This window comes from Xenopus laevis, chromosome 6L, assembly GCF_017654675.1.
Source record: "Xenopus laevis strain J_2021 chromosome 6L, Xenopus_laevis_v10.1, whole genome shotgun sequence".
Taxonomy (NCBI): Eukaryota; Metazoa; Chordata; class Amphibia; order Anura; family Pipidae; genus Xenopus; species Xenopus laevis.
The window spans coordinates 28,492,811-28,520,019 of NC_054381.1; the positions used below are offsets into that span (position 1 = coordinate 28,492,811).

The 27,209-nt window shown below is 39.6% G+C and overlaps 1 protein-coding gene across 1 annotated transcript; it reads left to right on the forward strand.

Annotated features, from left to right (window-relative positions):
• Positions 1 to 26,251, forward strand: LOC108718817 (complement C1q-like protein 3). The gene is made up of 2 exons (XM_018267293.2): positions 1 to 1,451; positions 25,242 to 26,251. Exons 1-2 carry the CDS (start codon positions 858 to 860, stop codon positions 25,419 to 25,421), a joined length of 774 nt encoding a protein of 257 aa, XP_018122782.1. The 5' UTR covers positions 1 to 857; the 3' UTR covers positions 25,422 to 26,251.
• The last annotated feature ends 958 nt before the right edge of the window (positions 26,252 to 27,209 follow it).

The following is a 27,209-nucleotide window of genomic DNA, read 5'->3' on the forward strand; positions in this document are numbered from 1 at the left end:
ATAAGGAAAGAATAAGATCTGTGGGTGGGTATATGGAAGAGATTTTGCAGGGAGATAGTGTAATGCCAATATGTGCCTGTCCCTGCTGTAGGCTGTCCCTGGGATATGATGTGAGTGTAATCAGGCAGCTCTGCTTTTATCTCTCACTTCTGATCTTCAGGAGTTCGGGCCTCATCCCTGCGCCTTTGTGTGTAACTGTACGGGGGACCCCAGTGAATTGCTGCCAGCCATTGATATTAATACAGCTGGAGCCGAGGGATCCTGTGCCAGATCCACATCACTGATCAGCAGCCAGGACCTAGAGCAGCAGCAGCAGCCAATGATCGCGGCTTATCAGCGGGAGGAGGAAAGCGCAGGCTGAGCCGGAAAGTTGACTGGAGGCGGCAGAGTTAGCAGAAAAGTCCCTCAGCTTTAAACTAGAAGAGGAGGCGGCGAGTTTTGTCTCCACGTGGGTTTCAGTTGGGGTTTGAGATGGATGAGGATTCCCTCTGGTGCTTCTCTCTGCTCACTGTATAAAGCGCATTGGAAGCGCAGGAATCAGCGCCACTTAACAGGGCAGAGACCCCCCTTGGGAAGAGACACGTTACCCTCCTGAGAAGTAAAAGGCGCAGCAAAGTTGTCCCAGCGCCAGACACGTTCAGCACCGAGGAGAGCGCTCTATATCCCCGCGCAGGGCAGCGCTCGCTTCAGCACCACGGACAGCTCCCCACCCGCGGCATCTCCGCTTTCTGCTTCTCGCTGGTGCCCCGAAAGGCTTCAAGATTCCGTCGAAAAGCAGACAGGAGGAGCGGCCCCCCGCGCTGAGCCGGCTGGTGGCCAGGAAGAGGCTGGTGGCGGCGGGGGCGCTGGGGGTGATTATGGTGCTGGTCTTGGTCATTCTTATCCCGGTTCTGGTCAACTCAGCCGGGACTTCGGCGCATTACGAGATGTTGGGCACTTGTCGCATGGTCTGCGATCCGTACGGCACCAAAGCCCCCAGCACTGCCACTGCGGAAACGGTGCGGGATCACAGTCTTCTTCAGTCTCTTCCCACCTTCATCCAGGGACCCAAGGGGGAACCGGGGCGGCCGGGAAAGGTTGGGCCGAGGGGGCCACCGGGGGAACCAGGACCTCCAGGACCAATGGGACCACCGGGGGAAAAAGGGGAGCCGGGTAGAACTGGACTTCCAGGTCCCGCCGGGACTCCAGGGCTGAACGCTGCTGGGGCAATTAGCGCCGCCACTTACAGCACCGTGCCCAAGATCGCCTTCTACGCCGGACTCAAGCGCCAGCACGAGGGGTACGAGCTGCTCAAGTTTGACGACGTGGTCACCAACCTGGGCAATCACTATGATCCGACCACCGGCAAGTTCACCTGCTCCATCCCCGGCATTTACTTCTTCACTTACCACGTCCTGATGCGCGGGGGGGATGGGACCAGCATGTGGGCAGATCTGTGCAAGAACAACCAGGTAAGACACGGGCAGCAGGGCTATAATAAAGGCCACTCGTATAAGCCAATAGTTGCTAAGTGTTTAAACCCATAGGGGAGTCCCAGTACCGCTACTGATGCCGGAGTTGCGAGTCGGAAAGTGCAAAGCCCTCCAGATTGATCAGTAGCAAACAGACACTGTCCCTTCCCTGGTCAGGAGAATATGTAGGGAATGAGCCCACTGCTGTAGGACACACACATCTCACACACACGGGGCACAACTGTATCATAATGGACTTCTAAAGTTCTGCTGCACTGGAACTCATTGGTTCTGGACCCACATGTACACACTGAAGGTCTACAGTTTAACAATAGGTAGAATGTTATATACAGGACTTTCCTTCTTGTGTACAAGTCCATTAGCAGTGCAGGGTGAGCCTCACTAGATGGTCCATGCCCCCTCCCCCAAAGCAATGGAGATAAATTATCTCTATCTCTCTATTATCTATCTATCTATCTATCTATCTATCTATCTATCTATCTATCTATCTATCTATCTATCTATCTATCTATCTATCTATCTATCTATCTATCTATCATCTCTCTCTCTCTCTCTCTCTCTTTCTCTCTCTTTTTATCTATCTATCTATCTATCTATCTATCTATCTATCTATCTATCTATCTATCTATCTATCTATCTATCTATCTATCTATCTATCTATCTATCTATCTATCTATCTATCTTTCTATCATCTATCGCCCATCTCTTGTTCTCTCTCTTTTTTCTCCCAAACAGTGTGAAGTTCAAAGGGCTTCCAGTTAATATTTCAGATACAGAGCCCTATATAAATAGGATGCTGTCTATACATAAATTGCACATGATCTGCTCAGTAATGTCCATCACACTTCCAAATTCCAGGTTTAAAAGAAGCCTGTATTGTGCAAGAGAAACAATTTATATCTAATCTATATAACGAGAGTGAATGGAGGGAACTTCTTTGGTTGAATGCCTCTATGGTTGTCTCGTTATATAGAGTGATCCATACAGTTTATATGTCCCTGTAAGTTTCAGGGAAGAGCAGTGCTGGCGTCACTGAGCGTCGGCACATTTACAATAACTGCACTACTTTGCAATGATTTAGGCAGTGCTTTTAGATATACTAAGATAAAGAGGCTGCCGTTGTTTTCTGAGAAACTGACCCATCAGAGAAATCAACATCAATTTGTCGTTAAGGCGAGCTGTCAAGTTTGAGTGATAAAATACAGGTATTGAGGTAATTTACACCCTAAAGTACACACACACATACAACATTAATAACTACACACAGACAGGCCAGTATTAAATGCACACTAAGCAAAACCATAGTAGTATTGAGTGCACCACACTACACACAGGCAACACAGTCTTATATTCAACACATTTGTGGCCTGTCTTAAGACATAACTGCTTTAAGAGCACCACAGTCAACACACTAATAGACACTCTCTCTCTCTCTCTCTCTCTCTCTCTCTCAAAGAGTTTAAATCATATTCACAAAATATGCAGACTAAGTGTAACTATGTGCAGGGATCTGTCACTTTTCCATGTTATAAAGATTTGTACCAAAGGCCCATGCTACCCGCTGGAATATTATTCCAGGAAAGGGAAGGGTGGACATTATATAGATATTCAATAGTGAGAAATAAAATTCTCATGTCTCGGTCATTAGGAAGTACCTGATTGGTTAATGAACCATTTTAATGGATTGTTTGAATGTTGTGTGCGTATATACTGTATATATATATCTATATATATGTGTGTGTGTGTGTCTGTGTGTGAACAGGCCACAAAAATATAATAATCCTGAGACCTAATTTTAACGCAATATGGATCTCTATTTCAAAGCCATAGTCGGACACATTGCAGGTCCATTCTGTCAAGAAATGTTATGACTGCTAAAGGGCACCATTTCCATAATCCCTGGTTCCTATTGGTCCATACATGTGCTGATACAATATATACAAGTAAAAGTACTGAACCACTGAATCACTAGTCAATAAATATATTTTGCTTTACTCCTATTTGCTTTTTTCCCCTTTATAATATATAAGTTAAGATATATTTATTATTACCTGACAGCGCTGAAGCACAATACAACAGATTAGTTTGATAAAATATGGTACAATTGGGACTTAATTGAGGTGCAAACAGGGAACTACCCAATCCGGGGAGAGTAGGAAGCAACTATTAGCTGATATGGAACGAAAAGGACACACAGGGCAACAAGACAAGAACAGAGCTGGAAGTTGAGAGTGGAGTCGTGAAATGGGAGAAACGGAATATATGAAAGTAATTGAGGGTCATGCACATAGCATGAGATGTATGATGCTATGCACTTATTCAATAATGCGTATTGTGTTATGTTATGGCCCTATGTTTGACTAAATGAAAAAATAAGGATAAAAATATAAATAAATAAAAAATAATTATTTATTGTTAGTGTGACGTTAAATCCTAAGCTGTGTTTCATCTTACATGAAACGCATCTAGTCGAGGAAAGCTGTTAAATTGCCAGCCCCATTCCTATATTCAGCTCTAGGTTCTTCAAAGTACCCCAGAGACATGCAGCCACCACTCTATGGAGCAGTGCCGGGGAAACAGTCATTTAGATTGCTTGCCAACAAAGTGAATTACAGTGTAAACTGAGACTCCTGCTGCCCGGGCCAATCATGTTTAAAGTGTAAAATGTCAAGTGCCTTAAATGATAGGAGCCATTAGAGCATATAGAGATGTATCAGGAGGGATAACAAGGAAAATCCATCTCTCCTGTGACTTGGTATGTTTGCATGTCTTGCAAGTCTCCGGAGATCTGTATTGTGTTGGGAAAGACAAAGAGGTTTGATAATGAGGAACAGGTTCAATATAAATGGGTCACTTCCCAGGAAGAAAGCTCTGTCTGCAAAACGGTGGCAATGTTTCTGCTCTACGCAGACTAAATGGAAAAGCTGTGTGTGTGTGTGTGTGGGGGGGGGTGTCTGGTTCAGTACTGAATCAGAGCCGTTTGTATTGGGATTGTATTGCCAAGAATGTGTTGTTAATAAACCCTCCAACGTGCTAATCCTATTAATTAGTCACTGTATCATCCCAGAGTCATTAGGGTTTAATTACTCTATGGCGCTCTCTGATCTTGCCGTTGATTCAGGGGTGACCTGACACTTGTCAATATTGATTCGGAATTTGGCAATGGCTGTCTGAAAAAAACACGGTATCTAGCCAGCTCCTTGTGATTTCTAATGAAATTGCAAGTACCAATGCAGAACACTGCTTGCTCCGTATGAGAAAGCTATATTTTGAATGTATGGTAATTGAACTAGAAAATGCATGTATATCAATACAGGTATAGGATCTTTTATCTGGAAACCCTTTTTTTCAAAAAGATCAGAGTCTTTCCCAGAGACTTCATTTTAATCAGATAATTAAAATTTTTAAAAATTATTTCCTTTTTCTCAGTAATAATATAACAGTACCTAGTACTTGAACCTAACTAAGATATAATTAATCCTTATTGAAAGCAAGACAATCCTGTTGGGTTTAATTAATGTTTAAATGATTTTAAACTTAATTACAGAAAGACCCCTTATCTGGAAAACCCCAGGTCCTGACTATTTGGGATAAAAGGTCACATACCTGTATATGAAATAAAACACCCCCATTGTAAAATCTATGTATATCAGAAGTCACCAAGGTGTTCCATAACTACAAGGCCCCATAGCTTGTATTTTTATACAGGTTATGGTCACTTTTTACAACAGGGGGCACATTATTTTTGTAATAAACAAAGAAGTACTGATGATTACTGATAACAAGGTGCTGTTAATAAGGATATCGTTTACGGATTATTGTGTATGATATATATTGTTGGTCTGCACCCCAGAATCAGTGTTTGTTAAGTTGCTATATATGTTCTATAAAGTTCACCAGTGTTTTAGCTTTTGTCTCAAAGCTGACCTTGAAAAAGGCCCCAAACAGGAAATTTATTGGTGAGATTTATAGAAAAAAGCACCTTAAAAAGGAAAGCAGAACCCCTTAATGCATGTATTGAAATCCAACGTTTCGGCTCCTTTAAACCTTCACTTATTTATGATTATCGCTGAGTTGTGAATATCCTTGGAGTGCTGTCAATACTTGCAGAATGTATATATATATATATATATATATATATATATATATATATATATATACATATATATATATATATATATATATATATATATATATATATATGCACTTCCAAATGAGTATCCGCACTCCAAGGCTAGCTCCAATAGCTTCAGCAAAGGGCAAAGGGAGGGGTGCACGGTAATTTTGTATACACCAATTATTTTCAGACCAGCACTCCCTGTTATAAAAATTCAATTGTTAATTATTACATGGTATCTATGCCGACGTTTCGGTCCCCATTGGGACCTTTTTCAAGGATGAAAAAGGTCCCAATGGGGACCGAAACATCGGGCATAGATACCATGTAATAATAAACAATTGAATTTTAATAACAGGGAGTGCTGGTCTGAAAATAATATATATATATATATATATATATATATATATATATATATATATATATATATATATATATATATACACAGTACATGTGGCAGGGGCACACTTTACAACAGCCCATGCCTTGGTACTACCAGTAGGAAAAAGGAACACGGAACACTCATAGATCTTAGTGATAAATTAAAGTGCACGTTTATTAGATGCTTAGTCCGGAACCCAAACATTGATCTAATACATTTGGATTGTTATTTTGCATTAAAACCACAAGTGCTCCTTTTTCCTAGGAGCAGAGTCAATAGACTTACTTTCATATCAGAGCTATTTCCCCATTGATTGTTTTTCATATTAGGGTTAAAAGGCAGTTGACCCCTGTAAAGGCCTGAGGCCACAAATTCATATAAAGACACACTCTCTACTAAATATAATGTGGCTTTTGTCTATAACCTCTATTTCCTTATGATAAGACTTAATATACCCCTACTGAATATTACAATCTAAAGAATATTGGAAATCACATCCAAGTTCTGCAGTCTGTTTAATTGGACTTACCCTGTGGCCTCTGATCATTTCATGGTCATGGAGCCCTACAGTCATTTTCCAGTTCACAGTAAGGAGGACGTAATACCTTCGCCTCTTTAACCTTCAAGACAAAACACAGATTATTGTAGCAAATACAGTATGAAGTATAGTCAAGGAATAGACTTCAGGCTTTATGAGAGTAATAAATCACACCTATATTAATTAAGTGTATATGTAGATTATAAATGCAGGATGAGACCCAAAGGTCCAATAGCAAATGTTTCTTTATCTTGTTTTGGTCTGACATTTGCGAGCCTAAACCTTTACTAAACCCTGATCTACAAAGTAAGTTCCATTACATGGTTATGGGGGCACTAAGGTCCCCCCCCAGCTGTGCTGCTTCTACACTTACTAGAAAGCATTGTCTTTCAGTGGAAAATTCAACTTTATTTTTTTTCAGTTTATACCATGGCAACACAAAGGGGCAAATTTATCAAAAAGTGAAGTTATAGATCGCCACAGTCCTCTAGAGTGAAATTCCGCCACTCTCCATTCATTTCTATGGGATTTTCCTGGATTTCCTTGTCCCCTGAGAAATGTGAAATGGGGGTTATGCTGTATCACAAAAAAACAAAAGGATATTAAATCTGGCAGTAGAGCTGAAGGCAGGTCCGGACTGAGAATTAAAATAGGCCCTGGCACAGAGGCCCAATCAGCCCACACAGAGGCCCAAACAGCCCCCACCAGCCCACTAAATACTGACTTTCTATGGGACCTTATAGCAGCCCCTCTGGCATTTGCCACAACCCACAGATTGCCAGTCCGGGCCAGACTGAAGGGGAGGGAGGGAACCTTTTTTCCCAGTGATTGGCTCATGCACAGGACAGACGGGCCGTATGCACGATGGGCCAACCACAGCAAAAGTGGATGGGCTAATAAGGCAACACTGGACATAAATACAGCCCTGCACCTATACACATGAACACCACATTAACTTATTCACTGTAGCTTCCAACTCACACAGGTTGCTTCCTTTGCAACTATGTTTATTCCATTTTACAGCAGAGCCCTCCTTCTTTCTTCTCAATCAGTACTATGGAAGCTACTAAGCAATCGGCAACAACCCATTTCTACCATCCCCAAAATCAGCACCAATAATACCTGACCATGTAAGACATCTAGTGAAATAAACATTTCAACTGCCGGTTAATGAAATGAAATGAATGGAGAGTGGCGGAATTTCACTCTAGAGGACTGTGGCGATCTCTAACTTCACTTTTTGATAAATATACCCCATAGAGAGAAAATGTTTGTGAATGCTTTGGGGGCTTATCCTGTTCCTGCTAGGAACAATTGAGTAAGAACTGTGCTAGCTCCTTTATTCTAAGTCTATGGGGCAGATTTAATGTGAGATTAGAGATCATCGCAGAAAAAGGTAGCCACCTCTGGCATTTTTAGAAGCAACTTTATCAATGGGTGAAAGTTAGAGTTCACCATTTGATAGATACGCTTTTAAAAATTCTATAGATATGAATAGAAAGTGGGTGAGTTGAGCTGTAATTTGACATTTTGAAATGTGAATATAAATAGAGACTCTCTATACATATTATTCTATAAATAGAACAATGTCAGACTGTATAGAAGATTATACATATTTACAGTAGATTATGAGTACCATGACCATATATAATGGTATAAAAGCCTACAGCCTAGTACCTTTATAGAAGACTTTGCAACTTGTATATATTAATATATATTAAAGTAGGGGGGAACATAATTCCATATGTTTTGAGGATTTGTCTGAAAAACCGGCAGTTAAAATGTTTATTATTTAAGATGTCTTACATGGTCAGGTATTATTGGTGCTGATTTTGGGGATGGTAGAAATGGGTTGTTGCTGATTGCTTAGTAGCTTCCATAGCCGCCTATGTACTGCTTGAGAAGAAAGAAGGAGGCCTTGGAATATTTTCTGTCTTGGGCTCTGCTGCAAAATGAAAAAACATAGTTGCAAAGGAAGCAACCTGTGTGAGTTGAAAACTACAGTGAATAAGTTCCTGTGGTGTTCATGTGTATAGGTGCAGGGCTGTATTTATGTCCAGTGTTGCCTTAGCCCATCCACTTTTGCCGTGGTTGGCCCATCGTGCATACGGCCCGTCTGTCCTGTGCATGAGCCGATCACTGGGAAAAAAGGTTCCCTCCCCTTCAGCTCTACTGCCAGATTTAATATCCTTTTGTTTTTTTGTGATACAGCATAATCCCAAATTCACATTTCTCAGGGGACAGGGAAATCCAGGAAACTGTAAAATCAGGCATTATATTTTGTTGAGACCACAAAGTCAGCACAGCCAGCTAACAGCCAGGGAAGAAGTGCGCTGGGCTGGCTGGGGGCCCCACGAGGGCCAGGGCCCACTGGGTTTTTTCACCACCAGTCTGACCTGCAGCCCTGTAAAGTTGGGGAGCACCTGGTGTATACTTAGCAGGGAGACATGTGTTCTGTTGTTGTTCCAGAGCAAGAGACGCCTCTATTGTTATGTTCCCTGTGAGTAAATGAAAGCGTTTCAGGCAACGCAGGGCCCTTTATCAAGTTGTCTTAATGCTCTAGCCAGTAAAGCACTTTATAGCACTAAGTTCACAAAAACCAGAGTGCTGCTGATTATTTAATAGACTGTATATATAATTGACCCTAAGGCAGATTGGGTCAGGCAGTCAGCAACTGGTACCTGCAAAAAGGTTCCACTTCCAAATTGAGCACTCTGTACTTGCTACTAAGGTGAGTAAATGAAAGGGAAATAAATTATTTGGCCATGAAAAGTGCATCCCTGTATCATGTGCCAACTGCTGTATTAAAGGCTAAAGCAGGTAAATTTCCCACATTATATATATAACAATATAACAATGGCTGCACCTGCATTCAGTTTTCTCAACTAATGTTGAAAGTTAATTTTACCTTTTCTGTCATACAGATATGGGAAAGGTCATGAAATATATATATTCATCCTGAGTAAGAAAAGTGGGGCATTTCATTGTGTTGCCTGTTGAAAAGCTAATGCTCCTATATAGGGTGCTGAATAAATGTATTTTGGCACAGGCAGCATGGCAGTACAGTGGGCCTTTTCTCGCTAAACAAGACAACACTGGTACAGTTATTGAGAGGCACAGAATACACATGAATATGTAATTGAATTAGTCACCGCTCAGATGACAATGGGAACCATCGTTCTTTCAGTGGGAACGGAGAGCATTCAGAGAACTAAATCGAGGCAAGAAAAAAAGAGAAAAAGAACAACAATTTTCTGCTCTTTTCATTAAAACCTGCACTTAGGCACACGGATTGTGCTCGGCACAAAGGGACACGCAGCACTTAATTGGGGCAGTCATTACACAGCAGAGAGTTAAACCGTAACAAGTAAATGAAATATGAAATGACACAGAACAAATCCCATACAAACGGCTCTGCACTTTAACACTACAGCACCCAGTGCGGGGACAGCATCTAATGTGGGGTTCTAGGGTCACAAGAAAAAGTCTTTTGTTTTAAAAGTTGATGTTGTCCAGCTACAGCTTTACAAACTCCTCTAGCCATGGGGGGTTGCTGGGAATTGTAGTTTAACAGCAGTTGGGGGCTGCTTAGTGGATACTCCTTCTTTGCATTAAGTAGTTAGAGTAACTGTACACAGGGCTGTAAAATACTGCAAGTCACCAAGCCTAAATAATCGTCTTGATAGGGAAACTAGCTTATTCATGTATGTAAAGCTGCTGATAAACGTGCAGATATATCCTTTTATCTGAATGGTTAATGGTAGTTTGGGAGATTGCAATAAACAAGCATTCACCAGACAAAATAGACAGATAGCAACTGTACGAAAGTTGTGTGTGACAAATAGTAGTGACAGTCACCCACTCATATTGTCAAAAAATGCAGAGATGTTATTGTTAGCCGACAGAAATCTTCTAACCTATCTGATCGACTAAACGACCGATCGCCGCGGCAGAAAAATTTGGAACGATCCACACACGATCCTGAAGTTGCACGAAACGAAGATTCCTACGACTTTATCTTGGCGTCTATGGCCAGCTTAACTGAGCCCCGTAGTATCTCAACTATTGGCATAAGGTATTGCCTTCAAAAAGATTTTTGCCTGATTTTCCATATAAAATAAGTACAACCAGGTGTACTTTAACCACCTTTTTGGACTATGTAAGTCTCACCTTATACAGCTGATGTTGCCATAATGGGACACATGCAGTTTGCGGCACTCTCGGAGAGTCCTGCAGCATTTTTTATGTGATATGTGGATTGTTGGACTGTTTGCACCTCACACAAAGGAATTGCAGTCAGAAGCGCTGGCAGCTCATTGGAATTAGATATTTTGTTTTCCCCCAAATATTCCTAAATAAAGGCACATTGCAACACAAATACTGCACAGCCTCGCACCAACCTGCTGGGTCTGTATAAAGCATCCTGTAATTGTGTACTGAAGAATATACAACACAGTAATAGTTGTTCCCTTTTGTTATTTGGTTGGTTTTAAATATTCAAACAAACAAACACATCTAGGAAACAACACAGCCTGAATGACTAGGTTATGTTCTGGCTTTAGTCCAATCACAGCAGTTTCAGAATTGCTTCCTGCCAGAAAGAGACTTAAATCTCCTTCCACCCCCAAATCTCTACCACTTTCTGTTAACAACAGGCAGTGTGTAAAGTGGAAGGATGCACCAAATCCCCTATTTTAGGATTCAGCCGAATCCCGAATCCTTTTTGAAAGATTCGTCCGAATACCGAACCAACTACTAATTTGCATATGTAAATTAGGGGAAATTTTAAAAACTATTTTTGACTTCCTTGTTTGTATGACGAAAAGTCACGTGTTTTTTTTGGAATCAGTTTGATCAGGCACTTGGATTCGGCTGACTCCTGCTGACAAAGCAAGAATCTTGGCTGAATCCCAAACCGAATCCTGGTGCATCCCTAGTAAAGTGCAAAATTCCCCAATTACAGGTTCCCACTTGTCCCATTTAGATGTCTAAATTAGAAATTGGGAGAGCAATAGGCAGGTAACTAGATCTTATTGTTTTTCAGGCCTCCAAAATGTCTAGAGGTTGACTGTTTTACCAATATTTACTGAAATTGTACATGAATTAGGGACCCCTATACCTCCTGGGCCCCCCTGCAGCTGCAGGGTCTGCTTCCTCTGTCATTACACCCCTGGCCCCAGGACCCAACAGGGCCTGGTCCTTACTGTCTGCCCTATGGCAAGTGGTAAAGACAGGGCTGGTTTTTGCCTCCTCAAGCTGCACTGTGCACCTCTTGCCAGCTTTGTTATCCAGTATAAAATGCACAGAGCGACCATTGAATGAGCTGAATGAGCACTTAGGGGCATACAGCACTTTTGTTCCTTTGCATTTTCCTACTTCTGCCCAGGGGAATCGTAAATGACCCCAATACTGTATAGCAGGATCTCTGATTTGAAAAAGAAAATATACAAAAAGGATATGAAAGTTTTATACATAGGGACATTTGCTCAGATTCATTCCAGTCTACTTTTATATTTGCTTCACTTGGTATGCGATTGAGACGCAGTAAATTTGGGCTGGAAATGATTTATTCCAGATGAATTTTTTTTGCCGAATGTTACAGCTTGGTGAGCATTTGTATGAAATGTGTTTTTCAGAATTTTTGGGATCTGGGGGGTTTCAAATCAAATGTATCTCTATAACACATCATACTTTAGGGTGCTCAAAACATTTAAATGTGAAATAAACCTAACAGGGTCGGGGTCATTTGATGACATGGGCACAAGTGCTTGAGCACTAAGGGAAGGAAACTGTAATTGTGTCTGGGATCTGGCTGTGTCTTTGGCTCTGCCAAGTTGCAAATCCAGCACTAGGTGCAGAATGCAGTGTCAGTGGGTGCAAGGCAGGTTAGTTCCTACCAAGTTAGGGTTTGGGAGAGGGGTCATCTATTTTCCACCCCCTCCCACACCTTATAAATACAGCAATGCCGACTGCAGTTACCACTATATTAATATTCCATTTTGGAGTACAAAGAAATGTGCAGGGCAGGGTAAAAGTGTGCAAAAACACAACCCTGTACTTTGTAAATGACCCCTGTTGTTTACCCCCTCCTATGAGATACATTCACCAAACCTGGCCAAGGCTCTGATATACTAAACAGAACTGCACTGGAGCCACATTTAACATTGTTCTGACATAATATCACTTTAAAGGGACAAAACCATCAAAAAATGCCACCTGCAGGATTTTGAGCTCATAACCCCTCCATTAACAGATTCATTAGCAAAGTGATTGCAATATAATATATAATATAACACAGCAAAGCAAACTCATAGCAGTTTTTGACTGAGTCATTTTATGAAAACTGGATATATTTAGTGATATAAGAAAACTACCCAGAACTAAGTAGGAGTGCAAAAAAATGATATTTGGGCTGCAATGAGATTCATAGGTCTGTGGGGAAAAAAACCTTGCACTGGGAATTTTATTATGTATGAGTAATATCTTGTGTATCTGTGATTTCTGTTATTGTAGGAAGCAGCTTTTGGTTTGTTCTGCCAGACAAGACATGCACAGAGTTGTGGAGCATAAAGGCACAACATTGGGTGCTACTTTGCTCATACTTAAAGGGGAACTAAACCCTAACAATTAATAGAGGTAGAAATGCCATATTTTATATACTGAATTTAGTGAACCAGCCCAAAAGTTCAGCATTTCTATAGTAGTAATGATCCAGGCCTTTAAAGTTGTCACAGGAGTTTCCCATTTTGTATTTTGTTAGGAGTGTCTGTTTGCTCAGTGGGCTCTGAGCAGCAGTTGAGAAGCTAAGCTTAGGGGTCGTCACAAATGATCAAGCATAAAAAGAGGTTTGCTTGTCACCTAAGCTGATGCTACAGGACTGATTATTCCATTTTGATACTAATTGTGTTGGTTTCTGAGCTGCCATGTACCACTAATCTGAATTATTTACTAATCAAACTTATAATTGTAATATTTATATTATATATATTCAGTATTTTGTGTGCCGGCTCCTAAGCTCAGTAAGTGACAGCAGCACAGAGCATGTGCAGTGAATCAACAGAAAAGAAGATGGGGAGCTACTGGGGCATATTTGGAGGCACAGATCTTCCCTGCTAAAAGGCTGTGGTTGCCTTGGGCTGGTATAAAAGCCCAATACATATATACAGCATTTCTGCCCTACTTCTTTAAACTCTAAACTCAGATTTTGATAAATCTGCCCATTAAACGCTGCTAACAGAGGCACTTGCATGCAACGTTAATGGTCCCACACACACACCCGACTTGTGTCTAGTGAATCATTTATGAAATGTGAGCTCTAACTTTCACCTATTGATAAATACACCTCTAAAAATCCCACAGGACTGGATAGAACTTGGGTGAGTTTTCAGGGCAGTGGCTAATGGGGAGATGCACGACTGCGGGTGACAAATCTCCTGAAAATGCATCTCCACTGGAAACAACTGAAATCACCTGCGGTAAAACCAATGCATTGCTTAGCTCTTCCGAAGTTGCCTGAAGTTGTCTCTGATTATGTTGGTTTTAGTGCCAGCGATTTATTATTTCCAATTGAGACGCATTTTCGGGAGATTTGTCACCCGCAGTCGGCATAAATAATCGCGGGCAACAAATCTTCCCGTCGGCCACGGCCCTTATGCATTAAGCTCTAAACTCACATTTTTATAAATCTGCCCCTAAGCGTGGCATTGATAAAAGGGAACATACACTCTGTGGTGCCTACACAATGATACTTTGTTACCACTGTTGATTCTCAGTCCGCTGGGACATAAATGGTTAAAGTTTCCATATGAACCATACACTGCAGTACAAAGTGCCCAGTATGATGCTATGCTGGTTCATTGGAGACTTTACTATAAGCCTAGAACTGGAAGGTGCAGGTGCATCTGATCTTGGGTGCTTTTATCAACACTCAGGAGTATCAATGTTCTTACTAAAAACTGATGGTCAATATGGAGGCTGTGATGCTGTGTGTATTCCCACATATATAAACGTGCACTTCCCTGTCCATATCATGCATTGCTGATCACCATGGAAACCTTTAAGTTATTGGGAACATACCAAAGCTAGATGACCACCTATTTTACCAGTATATATATTTAATATTGAAATTCCCCACTTACTAGGGCTCAAAGAGGCCTTCTAAACTTCCTTGGGTAGAAGGTAATATTTCAGTTTTCCAAAACCCTGCTGACAAAGTTAAAAGGCAAGTAAGCCCCTTTAAATCCCGCGATCAATAATCTATCACAGAGAGAACAAGAAAATAAACTCCTTTCTGCCCTCAAAAGGCCACACTGCTATAGAGAGAATATGGTGATATGCTTCTAAACCATAGCTAGCACATAGTGGGGCTCATTTATCAACACTGGGCAAATTTGCCCATGGGCTGTTACCTATAGCAACAAATCAGATTGCTGCATTCATTGTTCTACTTGCAGCTGGCTTTAAAAAGCTAATTACTGATAGGTTGCTATAGGTAACAGCCCATGGGCAAATTTGCCCAGTGTTGATAAATGAGCCCCAGTGTGTATAGTGTGTGGGGGTAACATAACTATGAGTGCAAAACTGATAGACTTTATTATCTATATCCTTCATTTCTTCTGTTTATTTACGTATATAGCACAAATATTTGCCACGTCACTCTACAGAGACCACACAGTCTAATTCCAGATCACACTAAATAGGACCTGCCAATTTAAGAAATAATTGCAGATTCATTTCTATTGTGTTCAAGCAAAATAAACTTTACTTTTAGCATAAAAAATATTTAAATCTTCAGTTTCCTTCAGTCTGGAAATTCACAATCACAGCAAACAGACAGCAGCTACTTTCAAACAGGTGACCAGCAAATGGTATTTAAACCAAAATCAAAAGCGAGAATATGTCATTCTCTCTAGTAAAAAGCCTCGCCATTCCAAAAGTTGGAATTCAACCAATTCTTCACATTCTCAAGTATTAATGAAGAATCAAAATGCATGCGCGCCTCTATTTGGAAGCATTTAGAATGCACATTTCTCTGTCTGTCGGCGTGATGAACAAACAAACAGAAATGGGCCGTTGCTCCCAATTCAAACAGTGTGACTGTTAATAATTACACACTTGGCCACGAAATGCCCATTGCACAGCAATACCATGCAATATAGTAGTCATTGCACAATTAGCTGAAATAATAATATAACATTTTAAGTTGTAATTATAAAATATTGCTAAATCCTATAAAATATGGCCTGGCAGGTCCTACAAGCACTAAAGAGGTGTGAGATGATATATTCAAGATGAGACCATATAGTAGAAAAAGCTACATAAGCGCTGGCTATTCATGGGCTGAGGGATGGGGTCAGAAATTGGTGAAAAATGACCGTGCACTCGAATCTCAGCGATGGATTGATCAGCTCTTGGATCAGGGATATTATACATTGCTGATTTGGGTCATTGACCAGACTGGTTATTCATTCTGGCCTATTACATTTTGTATTTTAATGGGAACATGTGATCAGACTATACAGTATGGCTGGAAGAGTGATGTGTGCTCCCCATTCTTTAGGCATGGCTGTGCTGCAGCAATTGAGGCTGTGAGGACCCTGGGGCTTTTTATGAATGAGATTTTTCCTGCAGCCAACCACAACTGCGCTTGCAGTCTTAAAGGAGAACTAAGCCCCATCCTACTACTCTAAGTGCAGCAAAGCTCATGGGTGGCATCTTCTGGATCTTCAGTCTTCATCTGTAAGGGAGTGCCGTATTGGCGCATTTGCAACTGCACATGCTCCAAAAGTGCTGTGAAGAAAGGGAAGAAAGTAGTCCCAAACATGGTGCCCATGCGCTCCGCTTCATTTACTCTTCACCGATACATGAGACACTTTCAGGTATAATGGACTATTGTGGGGGAAGCAGGGAGAGGGACTGCCTAGGGTAGTAGGTGGGGGCTTTTCTTATTGGGGGGTTTAGTTCTCCTTTAACTGACTACCCTTGACTAAAGAAAGCAAATATTACCAAGGAAATGTTGGTAAGCATACGCTTGATTTGACTGCTATCCTACAATTTATCTGAAGCACAATGAATATCTGTGATGCCTAATTTATCTTGTTTTACCATTAACATAGATCCATGGCCACTAGCCAGTGCTATTGGCTGGAGCCAGAAATCCCCCTTGGCTTTGCAAACTAGAATGTTTCTTAAGGTTTTTTCCAGTGCTTTTATTGGAGCATCCTACATGGTTTTCTCATGCCTCTGTTTCGCTTTTTGTCACATCCTGTCAAAACATGATCTCTATATTTATCCCGTCATTCTTTCTAAGCATCACCCTACCTCTCAATTGCTACTAACTACCAAGCTATTTCTCCATTCATGCACAACCATATTGCGCACAGTGACTCTTATTTACTTTCATTTATCCAAACTCTCTTTTATTCTGAAATAAAACCCTCTGACACATGCAATTCTGCCCAGTGATGTCTAATGTACTATTTTGATACATTCCCCAAAAATATTCCTTCTCTAGCAATACAAATTACAAGGTTTATGTCATGCTTGTCTAACAGATTATACCCAATGGAATCTATCTCTGGTTCTTCAATCTTACATTTTATTAGCACCTAAGCTCAATGTTGGGGGTATTTACACTGCCCCATGATTTTATGTTTGCCGTAAACAGAACATTCTTAAGTACATGCAGGGCAGGTTTAAAGTACTCCATGCTGGAATGCAAAGATCTGTGCTTAACTGCACATACCATAGAGCAGGGTGCACAGTCCTTAGAAACATGGCTCTGCACCTGTTTTTTCACTTTACATAGTAACATAGTAGTAACATAAGAAGTTCGGTTAAAAAAAGGCACATGTCCAACTAGTTCAACCTTTCAAGTCTATATATAATCTGCCTAACTGTTAGTGATCCAGAGGAAGGCAAAAAACCCCATTTGAAGCCTCTGCAATTTGCCTCAAGAGGGGGAAAATTTCTTCCTAACTCCAAGATGACAATTTGACCATGATTAAATCAGTGCATGGTTGCTAGGGTTATTTGGATCCTAGCCATCAGATTGCTCAAACTGCAAACCAAAGAGCTGCTGAATAAAACGTTATCATGACTCAAAAACCAAAAATAATAACCAATTGCAAATTGTCTCAAAATAGCAATCACTACATCATACTAAGGGGCAGATTTATCAAGGGTCGAATTGAAAAGTCGAATTTTTTAATTGGAAATTTGAGCTAATTTTAGTGTACTTAGACTAGGGAATAAGTCCTATTATTTGAAAAAAATTGAAAAAAATTCAAAAATCCAAATTGATCATAATACTTCAAATATTCACCATCTAAAACCTGCCGAATTGCTGTTGTGGACTATGGGGAACTACTAGAACCTATTTGGAGTCATTTGCTGTACCTTGAAAAATCCAAGGTTTTTTTGAAAATACTTTGAATCGAATTTGATCGAATACGATCCGAATTCGATTTGTACGATTAAATACAGCCTATTCACTCAAAGTAGAAAAATCTGATTTTTTAAATAAATTTCAGTTGGTCTTTTTTTATTCAAAATCGAATTTCGAGTTGATGGGAGTTTAAAATAACTCCCATCAACTCGAAATTCGACCCTAGATAAATCTGCCCCTAAGAGTTAACTAAAAGGTGAACAAGCCCTTTAAAAGGAGCTTCATTAGTTTGTCTATCGCTCTTTTTTTTTATTAGGTACTCAATTTATTATTGACCGTAATGTGTTGAATACAGGGTATTCCATAAGCACATATAGTTACATAGTTAAATCGGGTTGAAAAAAGACAAAGTCCATCAAGTTCAACCCGTCCAAATGAAAACCCAGAATTCTTACACCTCCATACAAACAAGCGGCAAAAATGGTAGAACTGTACAACACTGGGCATAAGATGATGAGTTCAAAGAACTGGAATATGAATAGGAGAGGCCTGATTAGAAAGATGAGTAATAAAAAAGTAGCAATAACAGTACATTTGTAGCCTTATATTTTTTTTTTTGATGGAGTCAGTGACCCTTATATTAAAGCTGGTAATGGGAAAAAAGGCAAATAACTAAAAAACTATAAAAAAATAAATAACGAAGACCAGTTGAAAAGTTTCCATAGAACTGGCCACTCTATAACATACTAAAACTTAACTTAAAGTTGAACCAGCCCTTTAAAATAAGAAGTAATGTGTGTGCAGTGACAATGTGCTTCCCTTATTGCCTCTTCTTTTGTTAACAGTAAATCATTCAAAACCATTTCCGTCTTTTTTCTCTGCTTTAGTTGATTACCAGTTTTCGTGTAGCAATGAAAGCAAAAGGCATATTTGGAGGGAAAAGCTTTTAGCCTACATCTATATTTTTTTTTTCTTTTTGCCAGGTTTACTTATAAAAGAAATAAAAAAAAAACCATAATACACATAATAAGATTTTATTCTGCAAATGTACAAAAGTTTACCTTTTTCACAAAAAAAAAAAATCCCCCATTATTTGGCAGAATTCCAAAAAAAAACCCTACAAAGCTTTTTATTGTACGCTCATAGAATACAATACAAATGGTGGCAGTATCATTTTCATTCTCGCTTTGCTGATACTGGGATAATATAGTGTTATACTTGTTGAGCCTTCTGCAAGAAGAAAAATCTCTGAGAATCAGGCAAATCATGAATAAAAAAAAGGCTACTGATATGAAAACAGTTACGGGCTTTGGATACAGTTAAAGACACAATATATATTTGAATGGTCAAACTCTAAATCCTTCAAATTCAAATTATTTTTTTTTGCCTGTGGCCCTATCCACAACCTCGCCCAAAAATGAAGGGCCACATACTGGACACTGCTTTGCATGGGTGAAATATCTTTTTATACAAAAAGTTTTAAAATTTTTAAAAGCGATTTCCCTTTTCTCTGTAATAATAAAACAGTACCTTGTACTTGATCCCAACTAAGATATAATTAATCCTTATTGGAAACAAAACCAGCCAATTTGGTTTTTTATTTTTCATTTGCCTGTTGCCCTACCCCCAACCTCGCCCAAATACGAAGGGCCACATACTGGACACTGCTTTGCATGGGTGAAATATCTGCTTAAAAAAAATTCAAATTACATTTCAGCAACAACGTTTCAGCAAAATTTTACTTGGGCTTCATCAAATGGCAGGATTGATATTTCGGGCATCATATAATTTGGGAAAATCTGTTGGTCATGCCTGGAACAGCTTGGGTTTAAAAAGGAGTCTGGGTCTGTGTCAGTAATCCCTTGTTGAGCAAGGCTCAGATAAGCAATAATAAGTGCATGGATTTGGGGGGATGTTTTCTCCCTGTTACACCAGCTTCTTGGAAGGAAAAGGTCTTGGGACTTAATTTTCTGCAAGATTTACTTACTATATGGTTGGCATGTGAGTGTGACATTGATGTGGTCATTCAGGACACACAATGCAGGAGTGCAGGGGATACCAGCCCCAAAGAAGCCTGTGCTTATTGCCAAAGTGAGATAATATTACTGACTGGAAGTAAACTGCAAGTTAACTGCTCTTGAGAGTGGTACAGTATCTTGCACTGCTGATTCTGACTGTTGATGGCAGATTTATCAAGGGTCGAAGTGAATTCGAGGGAATTTTCTAAGTAAAAAAATTTGAAATTCGAAGTAATTTTTTGGATACTTTGACCATTGAATAGGATACTACGACTTCGGTTCAAAGTAAAAATCGTTTGAATATTTGACCATTCGATAATCGAAGTACTGTCTCTTTAAAAAAACTTCAACTTCAATACTTCACAAATTAAACTTGCCGAAGTGCTATGTTAGCCTATGGGACCTTCTAGACCATTTTTTTAAGTCTTCACACATTGAAGTAAAATCGTTTGATCGTACGCTAAAATCGTTCGAATCGTATGATCGAACAATTTTACTTCAATCGTACGATGGCCAAATTCTGTGAAAAATACTTCGACTTCGATATTCGAAGTCAAAGTATTTCAATTAGTTGGTCGAATTTCGAAGTATTTTACACTTCGAAATTCGACCCTTGATAAATCTGCCCCTAGATGTAGAAGAAGACAGATGATTAACAGGCCTGTGAAGAAGCATGCAAAGCAATGGAGTCTTGGCTGGAGGATAGCTGGCTTCTGCTGCACTGATTAAAGAGTCAGGACCAGCATTGATGTTTCAAAATAGCATGTACCACACATACTGCTATAATAGCCTTTACAAATAACTTTAAAATCATTTGTTATGGGTCGTTATTAGAAAGTGGCTTACAATTAAAGGGGTTGTTCACCTTGGAGTTAACTTTTAGTACGATCTAGAGAGTGATATTCTGAGACAATTTGCAATTGGTTTTCATTTTTTTATTATTGTGGTTTTTGACTTATTTAGCTTTTTATTCAGCAGCTGTCCAGTTTGCAATTTTAGCAATCGGGTTGCTAAAGTCCAAATTACCATAGCAACTACACATTGATTTGAATGAGAGACTGGAATATGAAAAGGGGGCCTGGATAGAAAGTTCAGCAATTAAAAATAGCAATAACAATACATTTGTAGCTTTATCGAGCATTTGTTTTTCAGATGGAGTCAGTGAGCCCTCATTTGAAAGCTGGAAAGGCAAATAATTAAACAGCTATAAAAAATAAATAATGAAGACCAATTAAAAAGTTGCTTAGAATTAGTCATTATATAACATGTTAAAAGGTAACTTACAGATGAACCACCCTTCAAATTTTCTTTTGCTAGGCACAAGTTTGTTTTTTGAGTTTGCATCTATTCTGAGGTCCCCCAAATGTTTATTTAAAGAATGTTTCCAAAGCTATGGACTTGGCTTCTCTTAGGAATCATTTGTAACATTTGGGCCAATGCAGATACCCTGTTGCCGATCTGGTTTCCTTTTTCTGTTCCATATACTGTAACCTGGAGTCCCAGTGACATAACACAACAAAGAACATTCATAACCAATGCAAAATTACACATTTCCCCTTATACACTTTAACCGGGGCTTCACAGATGCATTAACACATTCACTATAATAACATCATAGCTTTTCCACTGCCTCAATAATTTGGAAAATGGTAGAATCCTCATTGCTAGTAATATTGCTTCCATTCTATCATTAATCTTCAATGTACAGTACATTGCTAGCAAGGTAAATACATCTGACAGAGTGTGCACTACTATATAGACGGTGTCATTTGGGAACAGGACTATATACAGTGCTGCAGATGTATTCTATATGGTAAAAAAAACAGTATTCCTTATGGTGAATATTATTAATTGAAAATCTACTTACCCAATCCTAGCAGTTGGGGCTGTACTTATTTGATTCTGTTTTTTAAATCTGTGTAACGCAAAACAAAGTTAAAGGGTATGTAAAAATAGAAAATAATTAAAAATTCTTAGCGAAGGAGCGCAGTTGGTTCTTCAAAATGAGGGCACTGAAGTTGTGGAATTCCCTGTCGGGTGATGTTGTGATGGCAGATTCTGTTAAAGGGCAAGTCAACTCCCCCCAAAAAATTGCCTAATAAAAGAAAACAAAATTCTAAGCAGCTTTCCAATATACAATTGTTAAAAAAAATGTTCAGTGCTTTTAGTTCTTAGTAAAAAGAAATTGCTATTGAAAGCAGCATTTGCTGAACTTCTAGTTGTTATTTTTAAAACAATGTTGCAAAAGTCTTAGTTCCCCAGCAAAGACAGGTCTGTTCATCAGCTGCCTTGTCTTACAAATTGCTTAGAATGATGTTTTCTTTTATTAGGCAAAAATATTTTTGGGGTTAACATTCCCTTTAATGTTATAAATCATAACCAATAAATTCAGCCTAGTGTTCCTAACTGAATTGCTATTGTTTCTTTTTGTAAAATGTGTTTCCTCAATGGCTTGATGGACATGTGGCATGGATAAAATATGCAAGGTGAATAGTCACACTGACCCAAAATCCAGCAGTCTGTAATATCACCTGCACCAGGCACTGCATCAATAGTGGGGGATTCTACATGTGAGTGGGCAGTACAAGTACATCTATTAAAATATAGTACATCTTTTTTAATTCTTGTGAAATGTTGGCACACACAGATGTATTTTGTTGATAGACACAATGTTCTTACCAAACAACCAGAAAACAGCTTGGCTGTGTATATCTTCGGTCTGTTAGAAGCAAATATAATACATTTCTACATATACATTTTTATAGCAATGCTATGGGTAGTTAAATGGATACTGTCATGGGAAAACATGTTATTTTCAAAACACATCAGTTAATAGTGCTGCTTCAGCAGAATTCTGCACTGAAATCCATTTTTCAAAAGAGCAAACAGATTTTTTTTATATTCAATTTTGAAATCTGACATGGGGCTAGACATATTGTCAGTGTCCCAGCTGCCCCCAGTCATGTGACTTGTGATCTGATAAACTTTAGTCACTCTTTACTGCAAGTTGGAGTCATATCACCCCCTCCCCCCGGCAGCCTAACAAAAGAACAATGGGAAGGTAACCAGATAACAGCTCCCTGGTAGATCTAAAAACAACACTGTAGTAAAGGCCAAGTCCCACTGAGACTGATTCAGTTACACTGAGTAGGAGAAACAGCCTGCCCGAAAGTAGTTCCATCCTAATGTGCAGGCACAAGTCACATGACTGCTGGGGCAGCTGGGAAACTGACAATATGTCTAGCCCCGTGTCAGATTTCAAAATTAAATATAAAAAAATGTGTTTGCTCTTTTGAGAATTGGATTTCAGTGCAGAAGTCTGCTGGAGCAGCACTTTTAAATGATGCGTTTTGAAAAATACATGTTTTCCCATGACAGTATCCCTTTAAGCAGTGGTGGGGAGTCACAGTGTCCCTTTATTAATGCATTTCATTGTCTCCTGCATATGGATGAGGAGTAATGTTTCATCTATGGTAATGGTTGTCAGACTTTTTCAGTTCAAGACCCCTTTGGAGGTCTAACTTTTGGTGAGGGCTCCTCTTAGGGTAATGTGATAGCGGGTGTTTGGCACTTGTACGATTTCCAGCTTAGTAGGTGAAAGAATGCTTGCTATTGCCCCTTTATAGGCTTACTTGGTAGCCACCCTCTCCCTGCAGGTTGAATGAAGGGTCATGTGATCACTCAAAAATGCTCACTAACATGCCATTGCTATATCCCTTAAGTTCATTACTAAGTTACAGATATATGTAGACATATCTGTATTGGCTATACACACAGTGGTACTCACTCAACCAATTAGGCAACCCTCTCTCATTCTCTTCACTCCAATTAAGGCAACCCTCTCTCATTCTCTTCACTCTCTCTACAGTTACCCTGACTGCTTACTGGTTTGTAGGATTCGGAGCCCCCAGCCCCATATAGAAATATGCAACAGGTTGCTTCAAATGTGGTAAATGTTGCTTCTGCTGGACCATATTTGCCAGAGCACCAGTACCTGCTTCTCTTGGAAAGGCTTCTGTAGATGTGCCCAGGTCATGCTATTTGTTGGATAAATCCCATATGTGTAGCACAAGGGGCCTATTTAGCAAGTTTTTTTTAAAACATTGGAGAAAAACATCAACAGTGAAGTTGCCCATAGCAACCAATCAGATCATTGCTATTGTTAAACTTGTTGTTTTCTAACTTGTAGGTGACTGTTGAAATCTAACTGCTGATTGGTGGCTATGGGCAACATCACCGGTGATATTGTTCTCCAATGTTTTACCCAGCATGATAAATAGGCCCCTAAGCAAATAAACAAACAACATGTTGTTAAACTTTGGGCACCCGTTCCAATAAGAAAAAAGGAGATTCCGTCTAAGGGGCACATTTACTAAAGTGTGAATTTTCTCTTCACCAAAGTTCATATATCTCCATATTTACTAAAAATCGTAAGAGAAATGTGGTGAATTTTCTCCTGGCGTAAATTCTCTGTAAAATTCTTGTACATTTTCCCATACAATAGTGGAGAATTTTCACCATGGAGAAAAGTAGCTTGGAAAGGGCAATATAGATTGCGATTTAGAAGTGGATGCTCTATCTTTATAATTGGAGTTCGCCAGCCTGAACCTGACCAAAGTACACTTTGGCGAAGAGGGTACAGTTCGTATTTTGATAAATTACCGCATTTTCACTAGAGAATTTTTGCTGGAGAAGCTTCGCTGACCAATCGATGCAAAACTAGTGCTGAGCTTTTTCATCCATGAATTGTCCTCTTCACCTTTCAAAAAATTGGCAAATTCGCCGGGAATTGTCATTTTTGCAAATTTTTGCCAAAAAATACAATTCGCCCTTTAGTAAATGTGCCCCTAAATATTCTGAAGGGTTTTTTTACAGTGAGAGCTGTGAAGAGGAGGAATTCTCTCCCTGAATTAGTCGAACAGGCTGATACATTAGATAGCTTTTAGAAGGGATTGGATGGCTTTTTTTTTCTATACAAGTTATGGAAATAGTTCATGCTACAAGTTGATCCAGGGACTAGTCCGATTGCCATTTTGGAGTCAGGAAGGAATTTTTCCCCCTCTGATGCAAATTGGAGAGGCTTCATGAGTTTTTTTTTTTTGGCTTCCTCTGGATCAACTGGCAGTTAGGCAGGTTATATATAGTCTTAAGGTTGAACTTGGAGTGTGTCTTTTTTCAACCTAACTTACTATGTTACTGTGTTCATGACACCCTTTACCTTTATTTGACTCTTTTGAACCATATAAACTCTTGATGGCAGAGAGCAGCAAAATGCAATTTGTGGTTACTGTGCCTTTAACACCTTTTTATCTTGTTTTTCTTGCTCAGGTGCGTGCAAGTGCCATTGCCCAAGATGCAGACCAAAACTATGACTATGCCAGCAACAGTGTGGTTCTTCATCTGGAGCCTGGCGACGAGGTTTATATTAAACTAGACGGAGGAAAAGCTCATGGTGGGAACAACAACAAATATAGCACATTTACTGGATTTATCATCTACGCTGACTGAGGACATCTCTCCAAAGAACAAATGACTTTCCCCTGGAGATTTTCGTTGTGGATTTCTTGGGTTTTACTCAATCCATAAATACAGATTATGGGACAACAGTACCAATGAAGATGCTACAAACTTTAAGATATAAACTAAATTAAATACCTATAAGTGTTGTACAAGTTCCACAGGTTGTGTCATGCCCTGCTGCCAAAGCAAGCATTCTCTGTTTGTGCCTGGGTGAATTGAAACAAGTACTTTATAATACAGATTTTCTAAACAAAGAAAACATTCCCTACATGCAGTATACTCAATCAATATCCTATAATCTCGCTGCTTTATCCATGTGTGGATTTTGTGAGTTGCCTGCCTATGACAATGCTTGGAGTTTACTAGTAACGGGGTAAAGACTGATTTGCTTGGAGTGCAAAGGGGATGGACTGTAAGCAGTGATTGGTGCATCCTAGACAGGGCTCTATTTGTAATTGGCCAGTCCTTGTGACTGCCCTGCTGTGGTCCAATCTAAAATATCTGGATGTAAGCAAATTAAAGGCTAACCAGAACAGAGAAGTATTACCTTGATGGTGTATTGTAATTAAACTGTAAGATAGCAAGGTTCAGATAAAAAAAAAGTAATTTAACGTTTCTATTGACTATTGAAAAGCAATGTGCATTTATTTTATATTTACGCTTGGTTGGATTTATTTTTTTGTACCCATGATCCTTAGTGTATTGTATATGGATAATAGCACAGATAATTAATTCAATTCAACTGTCTTTTCTTAACTGGAAGAGAGCAATGCAGGCCATCATGTAGCCACACACTTCAATACAATGGAGGTACTCTGTTTCCAGTGTGGTTATTGCGATGTCCATTTGCCTCCTGAGAGAGCAAGACAGGGGTTTTTTTTTAATTGTGTTGGAGCTAGTGAAACTCTGACCTACATTTAGCACTTTTTATGCAAATGAAACTTAAACAGTAATAAAGCCCCACGCACTTTGATCAATCTAACGCACGGTGGGGAGCACTAGAGAGACGGAAGTAGCTTACATAGTTACATAGTTAAATTGGGTTGAAAAAAGACAAAGTCCATCAAGTTCAACCCCTCCAAATTAAAACCCAGCATCCATACACACACCCCTCCCTACTTTTAATTAAAATTCTATATACCCATACCTATATTAACTATAGAGTTTAGTATCACAATAGCCTTTAATATTATGTCTGTCCAAAAAATCATCCAAGCCATTCTTAAAGACATTAACTGAATCAGCCATCACAACATCACCCGGCAGTGCATTCCACAACCTCACTGTCCTGACTGTGAAGAACCCTCTACGTTGCTTCAAATGAAAGTTCTTTTCTTCTAGTCTAAAGGGGTGGCCTCTGGTACGGTGATCCACTTTATGGGTAAAAAGGTCCCCTGCCATTTGTCTATAATGTCCTCTAATGTACTTGTAAAGTGTAATCATGTCCCTTCGCAAGCGCCTTTTTTCCAGAGAAAACAACCCCAACCTTGACAGTCTACCCTCATAATTTAAGTCTTCCGTCCCTCTAACCAATTTAGTTGCAGGTCTCTGCACTCTCTCCAGCTCATTTATATCCCTCTTAAGGACTGGAGTCCAAAACTGAACTGCATACTCCAGATGAGGCCTTACCAGGGACCTATAAAGAGGCATAATTATGTTTTCATCCCTTGAGTTAATGCCCTTTTTTATGCAAGACAGAACTTTATTTGCTTTAGTAGCCACAGAATGACACTGCCCCGAATTAGACAACGTGTTATCTACAAAGACCCCTAGATC